At 45.5% G+C, this 16693-nt stretch overlaps 1 protein-coding gene across 1 annotated transcript in view; it reads left to right on the forward strand.

Annotated features, from left to right (window-relative positions):
* The first annotated feature begins 806 nt into the window (after positions 1 to 806).
* Positions 807 to 16693, forward strand: part of LOC146796151 (uncharacterized) — a 289332-nt gene continuing 273445 nt past the window's right edge. Inside the window, exon 1 of the mRNA XM_085628551.1 lies at positions 807 to 1019. Coding sequence (XP_085484677.1) covers positions 825 to 1019 — 195 coding nt within the window. The 5' untranslated portion in view covers positions 807 to 824. The remainder of the gene's footprint in view (positions 1020 to 16693) is intronic.

Consider the following 16693-nt stretch of genomic DNA (forward strand, 5'->3'; position numbering starts at 1 on the left):
TTCATGACAGAAAGCATAAAAACTGAATTGTACAAAATATTTCCCCGTTAAAGGGATTCTAAAATACTAGAATACAGATTCCAACGCTTCATTCATGCAAAGCCACATAGTTGGCACCCCTTTACACTTACCTGCTCCCTGCTGACGAGAGGCAACTACCTCGAAACACGTGTCCAGGGATGGCTAATGCGACACATACTTTTTTACACACACCGTGGCATAGGCGTACTCGCCGTCGCCACTACATTGACCACAGTTCCTTGGGGCAACTTGCTGGTGTGACGAGCAGTGTGCGGCCAATTGAACTTGATAGTTGATAATGGTGTTCATTGTTATTTTGGGAGAGACATCATGACGTCATGTTCACATTTTGGCGCAGAACTCTGAGCCAAGAGACTGCAATCTGCTAGGAAGTGTGCTCACACTCACGCTGCCAAACGTGGCGTCGTTGCGTGCAAGGGGTCTAAAGACGTTAGCAACGCACAGACAGCAGCCAGGAAACCTCTTTTTAGGTCATTTCAATCGGCGCAAACTTAGATCGACTGAAACGCTGTCCCTGTTTGTGGAAAGGGGCCAGTAAAGGACTCAACATCATCCAACGAGAATAATCCTCCCTCTCTGAGTGGCGAGCTCTTCCAAGAGACTCCGAGGGCGGGCTTTGCTCCCAGATAATCAGCATGCTGCAGTTTGCCCACTGAGCACACCGCTCAGACCACGCCGACCTTGAAAAGTCGAGTGTCCATTAACAGAAATCGAGACGTACAGCTATACCAGTAAATAAATAGTCTGTCCAAGACTTGGACTGTAGAATTCAGTCGCAGAAAATGAAGGGAATACTCGTCGCCATCTGGCTTACCTCTCTGGTGAGCTGGGTCCGCACAGATGAGGCTCGGGTGCCGGTGGATGAAGTCACGATGACCCCCGTGGCAGCTAAATCCTTGAATCGGGCGGTGGAGCTCTTCAACGAGGGCCATCGCTACCTCTACAACGTCTGGTCCCTCATAATCGCAAAGGAGACGGTAGGTATGGGAAGGGCGGCTTTTAGGGTGGTGCGACCGGTGCAGCCGCACCAGGCGCTGACTTCGGGAAGCGCTGTGTTCAGAATAAATAACACGGTTTTAAAAAGTACCTACTGCAGAGTTCCTTGTGCGTCCTGCAGTTTTCAAGCAACAATAAAACTTTCAAGGCAACTGGTGACTGGAGAAAGATCGGAGTTTTGCCTAGGTTCAACTCATTAGAAAGTAGCTCAGAGGGTTAATATGCCAGCTGCAAAGTACGTTTTGTATGCATATCACCGAACTGTATTTTATGTGGCTATCTTAGTAGGTTACTGCTTTTGTCATAGAGATTCTTTTGTTATATGAAGTTCATAAGTTACAAATCTACTATAGCACAGTGCACTATGAACTGTTATCAAAAGGCTGCTTGCAAACTGCATGGCATAGGCTAAAATATTTCCTCAAGGGCCACAAAGTTTGGTCTGTGATCTGACGAGGTGTACATCGATGCCAGGGGAAGCAAAGCATTTACTTACTTTTTTAAAACTTCAATTAACCTTTAAATTAAGGTTTCCTGTATATTTAACTTCTTTTTAATGTTAGTGCAGAGTTCAGTGAACAGCAGCCTAGGGGTCTGCATGTAAAGGTCAGGAGGGCCGTATGCGGCCCCCGGGCCGTACTTTGAATATAAACACACAACCCTTGAGCACACGCTATGTGATACCACAAATTGCGTGGACAGTTAGTAAAAAATGATTCTTCTTTCTTTATCTTTTTTTTCTTCAGCTGCGGCTGCTGCAGGTAAGCGCGGTGAGGCGGCTCTGAAGGTTTTTGAGAGACAACCTCGAGGGGAAATTCATTATTTATTTAATTTTCCCTTCTGGTCATCTCTTGAAATCTCTCCCCAGGTGACCCCACCGCTCTTATCTGCAGCGGCTGCTTTCCTTTCTTCTCATGCCCAGCCAACACGTGTTTCTTCGTATAGGGATTCCCCCACGAATCTTCGGGCTGTCTTCTGATGTAGTGTGTGTCAAATCTGTCCTTAATACCAGTACTAATTCTGTAACAAGAAATCTATCTTCACTGTTCCCCGTTTCTGTGCCCTGTGGTTGAATCTGTCCCGTGCCTCCTGTCCCGTCACTCAATTCAGTGGACCAGTTACCCCTCCCTCGTTCCTCTGCACAGCCTTTATAACCTAAAGCGAGTACGCTTCCAAAGTCCTACAGCAAGTGGAAACCACACCGCCCATATTCAGTCTAGCGGAACCTTCTGTGAGTTATGCAATAAAACAAATGAAATGCATGTGAGAGAGGGTATATTACAGTGACGCAGAAAAAAACACCACAGCTCCGGCATTTCAAGAAGGTCAGAGCCCCAGGGGCCCCCCTCCTAGGATGACCAGAATTTGAAAGCCAAAAAACAGGACATTTCGCAAAAATAGAACAAGCATTGGCATAGCCAATAGGTCTCGCTTTTGGGACCTTCTAAGTATTTAGTTATGCAGCACAATATCCTTGGTGCAACCACATCAACTGTTGCGTGGCTAAACACGTATAAGGTCCCAAAGGCGAGACCTATTGGCTATGCCAATGCTTGGTGTGGTTGTGTGCGTGGTTGTGTGTGTGTGTGGTTGTGAGTGTGTGTGTGGTTGTGGGTGCGGTTGTGGGTGTGTGTGGATGTGTGGGTGGTTGTGTGTGTGTGTGGTTGTGTGTGTGTGTGTGGTTGTGGTTGTGTGTGTAGTGGTGTGTTTGTGTGTGTGGTTGTGGGTGGGTGTGGTTGTGTGTGTGGTTGTGTATGTGATTGTGTGTGTGTGGTTGTGGTTGTGTGTGTGTGGTTGTGTGGGTGTGGTTGTATGTGTGGTTGTGTGTGTGGTTGTGCGTGGTTTTGTGTGTGGTTGTGGTGTGGTTGTGTGTGCGGTCGTGTGTGTGGTTGTGTGTGGTTTTGTGTTCGGGGTTGTGTGTGGTTGTGTGTGATTGTGTGGTTGTGTGTGTGTGGTTGTGCGTGTGGTTGTGTGAAGGGGTTGTGTGTAGGGGTTGTGTGTGTGTGGTTGTTTGGTTGTTGTGTGTGTTTTTATGTGTGTGTGGTTGTGTGTGTGTGGTTGTATGTGTGGTTGTGTGTGTGGTTGTGGTTGTGTGTGTGACAGTAATTCTAAAAGCATCTCAAAATAAAGGAACACAAACATCGAGTTTGTGGAAAGAGAAAGCACGTTGTAAGTCAAACGGGCGCAGCAAAGCATTAACACAACAACAAAACAAACAAGATCACTTAGCGAAGACTGAGTGCTGATAATGAATACACACAGCCTATCATCTTAAGAGTTCGATTGCAGCCAATGTGCACTCAAACCTGCCCCTTCCTTGTGAGTTGTACCCCATATTTCATGAATTGTAACTGCTGCATCCACCATAGCGCTTTGAGATCTAAAGCGCTACATAAGTCTAATCGATTAACCAGTCACCAACATGCTGTGCTTTTAAAGAGAATGTGCCAAAAGATTCCAGCTTCCTCATCATGTCCTCATGAAAGTGCCAACGAAAGGACTCCCTGAATGGTGCAACGGACATGAAGCAGCCGCTGCGATCAGAAATAAACACTGTGAACGTTGTCCAGTTTCAAAGTAACATTTCCTTAATGTTCTTTAAGTCACAAAACAGTAATACTAAAAGCATCACAAAATAAAGGAACACAAACATCGAGTTTGTGGAAAGAGAAAGCACATTGTAAGTCAAACGGGCGCAGCAAAGCATAAACACAACAACATGTTCTTTGATGTTTGATGTTCTTTGAACAAGAACATCAAAGGGGCGCCGCGAAAGTGATTGCGGGCGCTTAATGAGCATGACGAGGTTTGCCAGCCTCTGCTCCTAAGCGCGCGCCCGTGCACATGCACTGTAGCTCTAGGCCGGCCATGGTAGCATTTTTTTTGAGCCCTCACAAAAAGTCTCGCCAGGACAGCGCATGCGCTGGGTCAGGCAAGACCTAAAAAGGAATACAATTGTACTTCAAGCAAGTGCACAGAATGACAGCTTTCCTCAGCTGAGAATTACAGAACAGGCAATAAGAACATACATTTTTAAACCCAGTAGCTTGCCTGTTAATTAAATTGCTTAATGTGAAACAACTGCTAATTATCCCTGGTTTGTAAAACATAAAAAAGTTCCTCCCGCAGTTTTCAGTCGACCCTCTCTAAAAAGCGGTACTTAGCTAAACTTCCTGAAATCTGCCGGGACAGCTGGTGAAAAACTGGGACCGTCCTGGCAAATCCGGGACGCCTGGTCACCCTACCCTCCCTGGCGCTGTGGTCGGGCAGCAGCTGAGAACTTCTCATTGTGTCTGGAGCATGCCCTCCCCCATATGTACTTTGCAGGGGTCCTACCTCAAGTTACGTTACGTCACTGGTATATGGACAGACGAGGAGCACTGGTGGTGATTGGTAGTGAGGGAATTAATCAAGATGGAGATGGAGATTTTTGGGAGGGGGCCAGCAAAGATTTTCTCACTAGGCGCCATCAGCGCTAAGGGGATTATTCCAGCCTTTGATTACCGAATTCTACTCCTCGGCTTATCAGGAATCATAAGGGGACAGGCTTATACAGTAGCACAGAGACATTGATGCAGAGAGACGCTGCCCTATAAATGAAAAGGTAAAGAAGTATAAGCACCCATAGGCAGAAGCAAAGGTGTAGAGAAACAAAGGTACGTAGTATGGGTGTACAGAAACAAGGGTACTGCAATGTTTAGGTATATAGGTATACACCGGAACATCGATACACATATAAATGGGTACAGAGACAAAAAAGGAAAGCTCTGTAAAGTGTTCTTGCACCCTGCATAGGGGCACTGACAGCTCAAACTCCCCTTTTGAAACACAGTAGGCTTTATTCTTTTTCCAACTCTGCCTACATTGTCACAGAATGTTTACTCTTTTCAGGCCATGCCTAATCAGCGCGCAACTTTCTAAATCTTGCCATACCTCCAAGTAATAAATATGACGTTGTAACATAACTGGTGCTCATGTAAAGCGTTCCCAAACGTTTCTGTACTGCTTTAATTTGTACAGCCGCTTTTATTTTTACAATTTGAAGCCCTCCTCAGGGGAAAGTTTTGCCATACATATTTGTGTCCCTCTGGTGCACAGTTGCTATAACAAATAAAAATACAGTGGAATGGCTCCAGGGCGCGCTCTGCTTCAGCGCTGAAGTCAGTGACTCTGCCCCAGCCCTACCTAACACCATAGATTAGTTCCAGGGCGCACGCTGCTTCGGCGCTAAAGTCAGTAACTCTGCCCCAGCCCTGCCCTCTACTGGCTTTTCCCGCACAATCTGCTGTTACTCAGCTGTCTGTTGTTGCGGGTAACTTTCAAAAACTTGCCGTACCTACCAAGTAATAAATATGTTGTTGTAACATAACTGCTGCTCATGTAAAGTGTTCCAAAACGTTTATGTAGTGCTTTAATTTGTAAACCTGCTTTTATTTTTACAATTTGAAGCCCTCCTCACAGGGAAGTTTTGCCATACATATTTGTGTCCCTCTGGTGCTATAAAGTGGTACTGTACAGTGGTGCTGTAGAGTGGTGCTGTAGAGTGGTGCTGTAGAGTGGTACTGTAGAGTGGTGCTATAGAGTGGTGCTGTAGAGTGGTGCTATAAATTGGTGCTGTAGAGTGGTGCTGCAGACTGGTGCTATACAGTGGTACTATACAGAGGTGCTGTAGAGTGGTGGTTTAGATTGGTGCTGTAAAGGGGTACTGTAGAGTGGTGCTGTAGAGTGGTGCTGTAGAGTGGTGCTGTAGAGTGGTGCTGTAGAGTGATGCTGTGGAGTGGTGCTGTAGAATGGTGCTGTAGAATGGTGCTATAAATTGGTGCTATAGAGTGGTGCTGTAAAATGGTGCTGTTAGAGTAGTGCTGTAGAGTGGTGCTCTAAAGTGGTGCTGTAGAGTAGTGCTGTAGAGTGGCACTGTAGAGTAGTGCTGTAGATTGGTGCTGTAGAGTGGTGTTGTAAAATGGCGCTGTAGAGTGGTGTTGTGGTGCTGTACAGTGGTACTGTTGAGTGGTGCTATAGAGTGGTGCTGTAAAATGGTGCTATAAAGTGGTGCGTGCTGCAGACTGGTGATATACAGTGGTACTATACAGAGGTGCTGTAGAGTGGTGGTTTAGATTGGTGCTGTAAAGAGGTACTGTAGAGTAGTGCTGTGGAGTGGTGCTGTAAAGTGGTGCTGTAGAGTTGTGCTGTAAAGTGATGCTGTAGAGTGGTGTGTAGAATGGTGCTTTATAATGGTGCTATACATTGGTGCTATAGAGTGGTGCTGTAGAATGGTGCTGTAGAGTGGTGCTGTAGAGTGGTGCTGTTGAGTGGTGCTCTAAAGTAGTGCTGTAGAGTAGTACTGTAGAGTAGTGCTGTAGATTGATGCTGTAAAATGGCGCTGGAGAGTGGTGTTGTGGAGTAGTAATGTGGAGTGGTACTGTAGAGTGGTGCTGTACAGTGGTGCTGTAGAGTGACGCTGCACAGTGGTACTGTAGAGTGGTGCTATAGAGTGGTGTGTAAAATGGTGCTATAAAGTGGTGCTGTGGAGCGGTGCTGTAGAGTGGTGCTGTAGAGTGGTGCTGTAAAGTGCTGCTATACAACAGTGCTGTAGAGTGGTGCTGTGGAGTGGTGCTGTATATTGGTGCTGTATATTGGTGCTGTAAAGTGGTGCTGTAGAGTGGTGCTGTAGAGTGGTGTTGTGGAGTGGTACTGTACAGTGGTGCTATAAAGTGGTGCTTTAGAGTGGTATTGTGGAGTGGTACTGTAGAGTAGTGCTGTAAAGTGGTGCTGTAGAGTGGTGTTGTGGAGTAGTACTGTAGAGTGGTGCTGTAGAGTGGTGTTGTGGAGTGGTACTGTACAGTGGTGCTATAAAGTGGTGCTTTAGAGTGGTATTGTGGAGTGGTACTGTAGAGTGGTGCTGTAGAGTGGTGCTGTAGAGTGGTGCTGCACAGTGGTGCTATAGAGTGATACTGTAAAGTGGTGCTGTACAGTGGTGCTTTAGATTGATGCTGTAAAGTGGTACTGTAGAGTAGGGCTGTACAGTGGTCTATAGAGTAACTGTAGAGTGGTGCTATAGAGTTGTTCAACACAACTTAAAAACATTGCAAAAGCCAATCGCAAGGCGAGACCTATTGGCTATGCCAATGCTTGTTCGAGTCTGTGCAAGGTGATGCAATATTTAAAAGTAAATAAAGGGCCTTTGTTAGTAAAACATTAACTTGTTCTTAATCAAGAATGAAGTTACTTCTTCACCAAATATAAGCTGCTATTATGTTCAATAAGTTTCTATTAAATATTCCCTCATTTCCATTTAATTTGCAATATATTTTCATTGAATCCCTAAAGTCATTTCAAATGTATTCTTCCAATGACTGCTAGAGAGAGCATATTTATTTTTTAGGACGTTTTAGGGAATGGGGTCAATGTACGTGGGTGTACATTTCATATAGTACTGTTGTTTTTAGATCTCACCTGGCAGACAGCTTTTAGCTGTCTGTTTTCAAAACACCTGTTTTGGACAATACCAAAAATGTACAGTAGGCTTAGAGCCCACTTCTGACTTCCCATTGGATCCCTTTATTGTCACTCTCATTTGCTTGTTTCCGATTGATTTGCTTGCCTTCATTTTCTTGTGTTTGTCCCTACCAAAGTGTTATTGCTTCTTCAATATTTTTTTGATTAACTATTATTTCACTACTCATATTTAGGAACCGACTTTTTTCTTTTTCATTAAGAACTTCATAAGAGTGCATGTGCTTTGTGCTTTCTCTTGTGTGCTGCTTACCCTCTCACATGGCTGTCCCCCCATCGTGTCCTCTTATCTCCCCTCACCAGCTTCCTTGTTGCTCTCCTGCCTATCTCAGACCTTGAAATGTATGTTTTGATATAACAACACTTTTTAAGGGCCCAGCAGCCACATGCTGCTGGGTCACTCCGCATTCCAAAAAGTGCTTTTGCTCACTTCCACTGTTCCATCGCCCCTACACACTTTTTGCTTGTCCCACTCCCGCCTTCAGTCCACTCCTCACCCGTTCATTGTTTGCTCCCCCACTCATTGCAGCTATTTAGATATTTCTTTCTAATTTAAACTTTTTTGGAGGTCCTGTCAGCTGCCATTTTCTGCCCAGACGGGCCAGTGCCCTAGAACTTCTTTCTCGCAAATAAAATATGTTTTTTAAAATTTACCGATCTACAGGTCATCCACCATTTTAGAATGGTAAATAAGGAAAAAGAAAATGGGACTCGCATCAGTCCATAGGCCCGCGTATGCATGGTCACACATGCACACGAATAACTTATCATGTATGCATGCCTAGGGAATGACTAGCTGCATCACTGCACTTTTTTTTTTTTTGCTGATACTTTACAGCTTTGGGAAATCCACTAGTTCAAGAAAGCGAGACCTATTGGCTTTGCCAATGTTTGTTTATTTAGGGCAATGGGAGACTGATATTTGGGCAGTTGGGGGTGAAAGAAGGCTGGGGAGAGTTGACTGGCAGCGCGGGTGGTGTAGGTGATGGATGTGGACTGAAAACTGCAAAATGTCAGTCCTTCCTCGCTGTCGCTGGCAGTACGATGCTTGTGCTGCAAATGCTGCATCATCACATGTGGTGTGGTAAATCATTTCCCCATTGATTTTTCCCACTGTACTGCCTGGCACTGTTTACCCTTCTAAGAACTGTCTGTGTGCCGATCAAAACAGCAAAGCTTGCCCATGAATCTCTCCTTTACAGACACTGCCCCTTACGTAAAACAGCCTCCCTATCAAAGCAGAAATTCGGAAAAACAAAGACGTTCTGGGAATGTCCTGTCCGTGTTTGTTCTCGGAATGTCCTGGCCATGTTCGGAGGTCATAAAACAACTGTGAAGAAGATGAGAGATTGCCTTTTTGTTCCTTTTGGCTTATCTCTGGCAGCCTGCGTCCCCACTGACAAAGCACGCAGGGCCCAACTGGCTGTACAGGGCATCAGGGATTTCCCCGGAAGGCTGGGGGTCGGTTTTGAACTAGTGTTGAAATATCGGCTCCCGGTAACAAAAGAAGCAAGCAGGTGATAGACAGACAGAGGGACAAAGGTAGAGATGGATAACCACATGAATGCATAATTGGTGCTGGTTCAGCCAATGAGTATCCCATTTCCAGTCAAAGCCAGTCAAGTCAGCAGCAGAGCATGGATTCCCCTTCTATCCTTGGCCTCTCTGCTGGGTGATAACGGACTTCAATTTTCAGCCTATCCATTTCTCGTTTTTGTTACATTGAATGCAGTGAATACCTCTAAGAAACAATCATTGGCCTCTTTGGTACAATCATATATGTATCTCTGCCATTCAGCATCTCCCTTTTACTATGACTAGCACATGTCAGATCGCCCATGTACTTTTGACAACCACCTATAACAAGTCCTGGGCCTTCATTTTCCAATTCACCACCATGTTAAATAGAAAGCCAGGACTGGAAACATGTTATCTCTGTCTATCTAGCCAACCTAGCTGCTTGCATCACCTGTATCTCATTCAAATGTATACACCAAATAAACATTTGATATTTCTGCATACAGTACAAATATTTGAATTGTGCTTTAGTTTGCCCGAATCCGGCAGTCTATGTTTACTGTAATATAGACTTGAAGGTCGCTTTGTAATAAATACCTGTGGAGGAATAATGAGGAGCTGCTGATGGTTCAAACGAGTGACTTGTTAAGTCGGTCACTGCAGAGTGGGATCAGAATATTGGAGTCAGCATATTGGCCGGCATAAATATTGTGTCCTAAATATCATTTACAAAAATATGGCTCAATTGGGGTTAATGCAAGAAAATCTGCACACGGTGGTACAGTATTTTTATAAACGGTATTTATGGAAAAATATTTGTTAGACAATATTTCTGACTACAATAGCCTGGCATCGTTACACCCCATTCGGAGAAGGGGGCAAGGTTAAGGTTGGCACCTTTACCAGAGAAAAATACCAGAATCTGTTCACGTTTTAATATTCTGAAAAGTCATTCACGTGAAGTCTTTGGTATTTGTTTTGAATTAAATGAAATGAAAATACATTTTATAAAGCGCTCAAATGCTCTAGTGCGTCTGGGCACTGGTAGCATAGCAGAACATGTTTATGGCCATAAAAGCAGAGGCTAAAGATTAAAAAGCCAGGTCTTAAGGTTCCTCATAAAGATTAACAGGGAAGAGCTGGTCTTTAAGTTGAGGGGTAGAGCATTCCATCATTTGGTTGTACCATAAATGAAGCTTCTACCCCCCCCCCCCCCCATCTTCTAACCTTAGGCACTGTAAGGTTGACTGCTGAGGATGATCGAAGTGTTTTAGCAGTAGTATATCTAGTTAGTTTATCTTTAAACCAATCAGGGCCATCTCCATGTAGGGTCTTATAGGCGATGCACAGTGCCTTAAAGTCTGTCCTCTTATTTACTGGCAGCCAGTGAATCTCCACTAGAGTTTTTAATGTGTCCTTTCTGATTTTTTTTACTTTAATTACCCATCAGGAGCCATTAGGGCAGCTATAGAACACATTTTAAAGTGTTTTCTTCTAACAATTACTGTTTAAAGTATGTACTGATTAGGGGAAAAATACAGGCTTTAGGTGATTTTTGTAATGTTTGTATTGGCCAGAACATTAAAATATCGGTTCTGCAGGTATAAAACTAGCCAGATGGCAACCCTAGCCACAAGGCAAGCAGGGGACACTGGGACTGAGCCGTGAGGGGCGACTGGGGGACTACTGGGACTCATGTACTGGGGAAAGTCCAACTATGGCTCTGCAAACTGTGCCAAGTACAACCCCTTCAGCACTTGAATCCCTTATAGCGATGGAGAGCAGTCACACTCTTCTCAAGGAGGTAGTATGGGGCTGATTCAAACAATGCAATAACAACAGATTGTCCAACCCAAAACTTGACTTTGTTAAAGAAAGTACATTAATACACACGTAATTTTAAATACTAGACAACAAATACAAAAACTTCACTGTTGTGAGGTACCTAAATTTTGGGGCCAATATCCTCTTCCCTGCATCTATCTCCATCTCCAAGGTTCCAGTTCTGTCTTGGCAGATATCAAACACAAGGTGCTGTCTCTTTCCAAGTTTGTACACTCAGTTTACTTAGCAGTCCCTGCTCTCTTATCACAGTGGAGTCTGTCCATTCCTCGTGCACGGATGGATACGAACCGCAGAACACATCTGGCCCACTCCCTCTTCGGGGAGGAAATGTGATAGCTGAATAAAACAGCAAAGAAGTGTACTAAAAAGTGGTCGGTGGAATGCTTTAATTAATCTCAGCCACTAGTAATTACTAGGGACTGCATCCCACTCCATTATTATTTTGCACACCATGCCACCTCAGTTTGGACCCAAGAATATGTAAATCAGTATTGACTCTGCTCCTATAAGAACAGTCCATCCGAACTGCCAGGCCAGGCCCTCCCTAACCTGGAACTTAAGTAACCAAAGGCCAGTTTCACCCTTAATTGGGCACTTCAGTTGGGTCTAGCTTCGTTCCAGTGGCACAGTGAGCACGGGATGCACCTCTGGGCACATCCATTGCACCTAGGGCGTTGCACTGAAGTATACCAAAAAAGTGATGGTTGGAAAGCTTGAATCAATCTCAGTCTCTGGTAATTATTTTGACTGAATACCAGTCCATTGTTATTTTGCACACCATGCCACCTTAGTTTGAACCCAGCCATATGCAAATCAGTCTTTACTCTGCTCCAATAAGAACAGTCCAGCCCGAACCGCCAGCCCAGCATAAGACAACAGATTGCTAATTCCTTAGCTCCATCCAATGGTTATTGCCATATCCTTTAGGTGACACGCTTTAGGTCATTCACACAATGTGCCCATGCTACCAATGTGCCATTTGCTTCTCTCCAGCCTGCTGGTCATCCTGAGTGCGATACATATTGCTGACATATCTGTTTGCTCCATATAATTCTATACAATATGTCCAGCTACCCTAATTTCTGCCATTCACCCTCCTTCCTATATACTTTTAGCAGCCATCACTGGAAACAACGATGACCATACCTGCAGCAGTTTCTTTATACTTATGGTTCTATATGAAAGTCCTGAATAAGGGGACTTCTTGAATCTTCCACGAGGCTACACCCCAGGACACTGTTCCTCACATTGCCCGGACCTGTAAATTGAGGGTTGTATTACAAAATATTGACTACAGGAATATCCACATACAGAAATATTGCTAAAAAAGAAAAATCTCATAAATGTCATTTTCTACTTAAACAAGAAAAAGACAAATATCTTCTACCAAAATATAACTGTAAAATATATTTAATATACCCAAATATCTACCACATAAATAAAGAAATACACAATATTGTGATCACATTAAACATATCGAACACTAACCAAATATCCAAAATAACAATATCAACAGCCAAAATATTGTTAGAAATCAATAAAGAAACTATATTTAAATGTCCATTAAACGACAATTTTAAAATGCAGTGAATTACTAAATAACACCTGAAAATTATTGATTAATTTATTTAACAAATAAACAGAAATTAGAATATTTCTAAATCTTATATAAAATATATGAAACTATAATTCAATGAAATAAAAAAATAACATTAAACCAACATTTATTATAGTAGCGCGGCCAGCTGCCCATTTAGCAAGAGGCTAGTTACTGAGCTCCTGGCTTGGGCCCCCTAAATAGCCTGTTACATTTATGTCATCAGGAGGCCTGAACTCCCGGGCCACAGCTGAGAGGACTCACAGGTGCTTCCCGGCAACCCAGCTTTTGAGCGGGTGAGCTGGATTGCAGAGGCGAAACTGCGACACACTGGTAGGAGGGTTGCTCAAGAGCATGGAGAGAACTGCCGCAGACGCCGAATGACATATGGGACACTGCTGGTCACAATATCATGATGAAATGGGAAGCAAGAAGGGGTTCCTCTGGCATTTGACAGCTGGAGGAAATAAACTTAATTGGGAAGATATACTGGTCCGGTGGAGCAAGTGTGCATGGGAGAAATACTGCAGTGTTGGCTGTATCGGACCTGTTATAACCTGTGTGACCCCTGGACAGCAATCATAACGGTGAATGCAGGGGCAACCAAAGTGTTATTAGAGTTGTGGGGCAGGACATCATGTGCTCTGCCTTCTCCCTGACATCTACCACTATAGGCAAAACTTGACAGCCCTGGGGAACGGCAGTCCAGAGTAGGACAGGACATGGAACCGAACAGAGCTGAAGGAACCACACCTGAGACCAGGGAGATTCCGGAGCTCCTTCAGGTACTCTTGAACAAAGTGCTTGCAGATATCACAGCCTCGAGGGAAGCCCTTGAAACAAAGATAGACTGATTGGCTTTGAAGTTGGGTATCGTCAGGGCAGACCACTTGCCGACAAGGTGCTAGAAAACAAAATACCCGTGCCACACGGAGACCTGAATCCAAGACAATCTAACTACACCTGCAAACACTCTCTGAGAGTGTCACTGTCCCTGAATGAATAATGGAAGATGCTGAAGGGAGAACTCGCCGGAATAATTCACCTCAATTCTCGACACTTCTCAATCCGGATTTCACTGCAACCACAGCACTGAGAATGCCTTCCTAGCTGCCACGGACGACATTCGCACTCTCTTCGACCAAGGTTACATGGTAACCCTCATCCTACTGGACCTCTCAGCAGCCTTCGACACCGTCTCCCACCGCACACTAGCCGCCAGACACCACGACGCTGGCATACAGGGAACTGCCCTGGACTGGATTCGTTCCTTCCTCGCTGGCTGAACTCAAAGAATTAGACTCCAGCCCTTCCCCTCCAAACCCACAGAGATCCGATGCGGAGTACCCCATGGATCCTCCCTTAGCCCCACGCTCTTCAGCATCTACATGGCCCCACTCGCAACCATCGTCAGAAAACAGAGACTCAGAATAGTATCCCATTCCGGCGACACCCAGCTTATCCTCTGCCTCACCAAGGAACCTGACATCACCAGACACAGTCTCCAGGAAGAAATGAAGGACGTTGCATCCTGGTTGAGCAGCAGCTGCCTGAAGCTCAACTCAGAGAAAACAGAAGTCCTCGTCCTCAGATCCACCCCCTTCGCGTAGGATGACATCTGGTGCCCCCCCTCGGCAACTCTCCCACACCCACAGGCCATGCCTGCAACCTCTTCATCATACTTGACTCTTCCCTCACCATGAACTGGCAGATCAATGCCGTATCTTCCTTGTGCTTCAACACCCTCTGCATGATCCGCAAGACCTTCAAATGGATCCCCCCGATTCCAGAAAGACCATCACCCACACACTCATAACCAGCAGGCTGGACTATGGGAATGACCTCTATGCCGGAATCAACACATCTCTACTCCACAAACTCCAGACCTTCCAGAACGCCGCAGCCAGACTCGTCCTCAGCATCCCATGACAAGACCACATCACCCAGCACCTACGAGACCTCCATTGGCCCCCTGTTGAAAAGAGAGTAACTTTCAAGCCGCTCACACACGCCTACAAAGCCCTCCACAACATCGGGCGCCAAACTCCCCCTCAGCATCAGACAAACCCCTACACTGCAATCATTCAGGAAGAGCCTCAAGATCTGGCTCTTTGGATGAGCTGGAGCTGCCTGAAATCCCCCCTTCCCCCAGCGCCTTGAGACCCTCACGGGTGAGTAGTGCGCTTTACATATCCCTGATTGATTGATTGACTGTGCTATGTTGGTACAAAAGAAAAGGACGTCCTTTGTGATGATAAAGCATAGTACAATACTCCCACCTGTTTCCCACACATCTGAAATCATAGCCAATGGTACCACATTCATTTTTACAGAACCTGCAGAGGCCTGGAACTGCCTGGAGACCCGTGGAGATGCGGGAGGGGGATTTGTTGGCCACCCTCTCCCTCCTCCATGAAGTTCTCCCAGCCCCGGAAGAGACACTAGAATAGCCAGGCACAAAGAAGTGTTCGGAGGCTGACCAGACTACAGATTGAATGAAATGAGCCTTCTGCAGTCCTGGCAAGATCAGTTGAGTACACCAGTCTGGGGGAGAAAGTTGCACTTCCTCTGGGGCCCAGAAATTGGAACTGGACTCTGACACGACCTGTTTCCCTGTATGAGCTACAAGGTGTCATCAAGGAACTGGTGAGAGGAACAACGGCAGGACTTGATGGACTACCGGCTGAATTTTGCCAAATATATTCAAAACTCTTGATACTGCAACTCATAAAGGTGTACACAGAGGTGTACACAGAGGGCTGTGACAAGGGCAAACTCCCGGACACCGCTAGCAAAGCATTGGTGGCCCCACTCCCCAAACCTGGAACACCTTATGACAAAGTCCAGTCTTATTGCCCTTTTCAATGGTATAGCCCAACTTTAAAATCCGTAGCAAAGTACTGGACATGAGACTGTACAAGTGCCTCCTAGCTCTTATCCATAGAAACCAGATTGGGTTCATCCTGTTGTGGAATACCTCATCAGCCTAAGGCGGCTATACTGAGTGCTGGACGGGACCGATGGGGCTCGGTACCCAGGAGTGATGGTGGCATCTGTGTACCTGGAAAAGGCACTTGATATGGTTAGTTGGCACCTTCTGATGGCCAACACACAAGATGATAGAGTGCTGAAAGTTTTCAACCACTCACCCCCAGTCACAGATCTGGGTTTATTCCATCATTATTTTGCTCACTATGCCACCCCAGTTTGGACCCAGCCATATGCAAATCAGTCTTGACCCTTTTCCTCATGGGAACGGTCCAACCCGAATTGCCAGGCCAGGTCCTCCATGGATCAGAAACAAGCATCCTGGGGTAAAACTCGGAAACCGGTCCCAGGATGCTTGTTTTCGGTCTAGGAAGGACCTGGTCTGGCAGTTCGGGCTGGACTGTCCCATGAGGAACAGGGTCAAGACTGATTTGCATATGGCGGGGTCAAAACTGGGGTGGCATAGTGAGCAAAATAATGATGGATGGATTAAACCCAAATCTGTGACTGGGGGTTGAAAAGTTTCTGCACTTCATCCATCATCTTGTGTTCGCAATGTTCGCCCTAAGTGCCCCTTTCTGATGCCACCATGACGTGGTCTCGGGGCTGAAGGTGAACAACGCAAATAACAACTTCCTGTACACCTTCCTTCATATAAACAATAGTTCCCTTAACACAGGCACCCTTTCACTGTGGTGCAAATGTGCCTGCGTTGGCGCTAGGCAGCTAAGTTTAGCACCAGCGCAGGGAGAAACGCCGGAGTAATCCGTATCTTTGTAAATACGGTGCATCCCTGTGTTTCAAAAGTGACAGAGTGAGATGTTAGCCTTCTTGGCTTAACGCCACGCTCTGCCACTTTCATTGTAAATATGCCCCATAGATTCAGGGTCGCAGAACTGAGAACATGATGCCTCATTTTATTTTGTTTGTATAGAAGACTATTTCTCCCCCAGACAAAGTAAGATGCTGCCGTGCACCTTTGGCATAGTGTGATAAGCTAGCCCTTTTATTATGTAAACTGCATCCATTTTGAAGTCGGTGAGAGGTTCACCTCCCACTGGAGTCATCCTGGAATGCTTCTGTGAGCTGTGACTGAGATGCAGCTCCACTGTCCCCGACCTTCATCCTGAGAATGAAGATAGCCGTGCAAAAGAAGTGTGCAGGCCTGCACAGTCATACGGGTGCAGTCAGTAA

Source organism: Triturus cristatus, chromosome 10 (assembly GCF_964204655.1).
Source record: "Triturus cristatus chromosome 10, aTriCri1.1, whole genome shotgun sequence".
Lineage (NCBI taxonomy): Eukaryota > Metazoa > Chordata > Amphibia > Caudata > Salamandridae > Triturus > Triturus cristatus.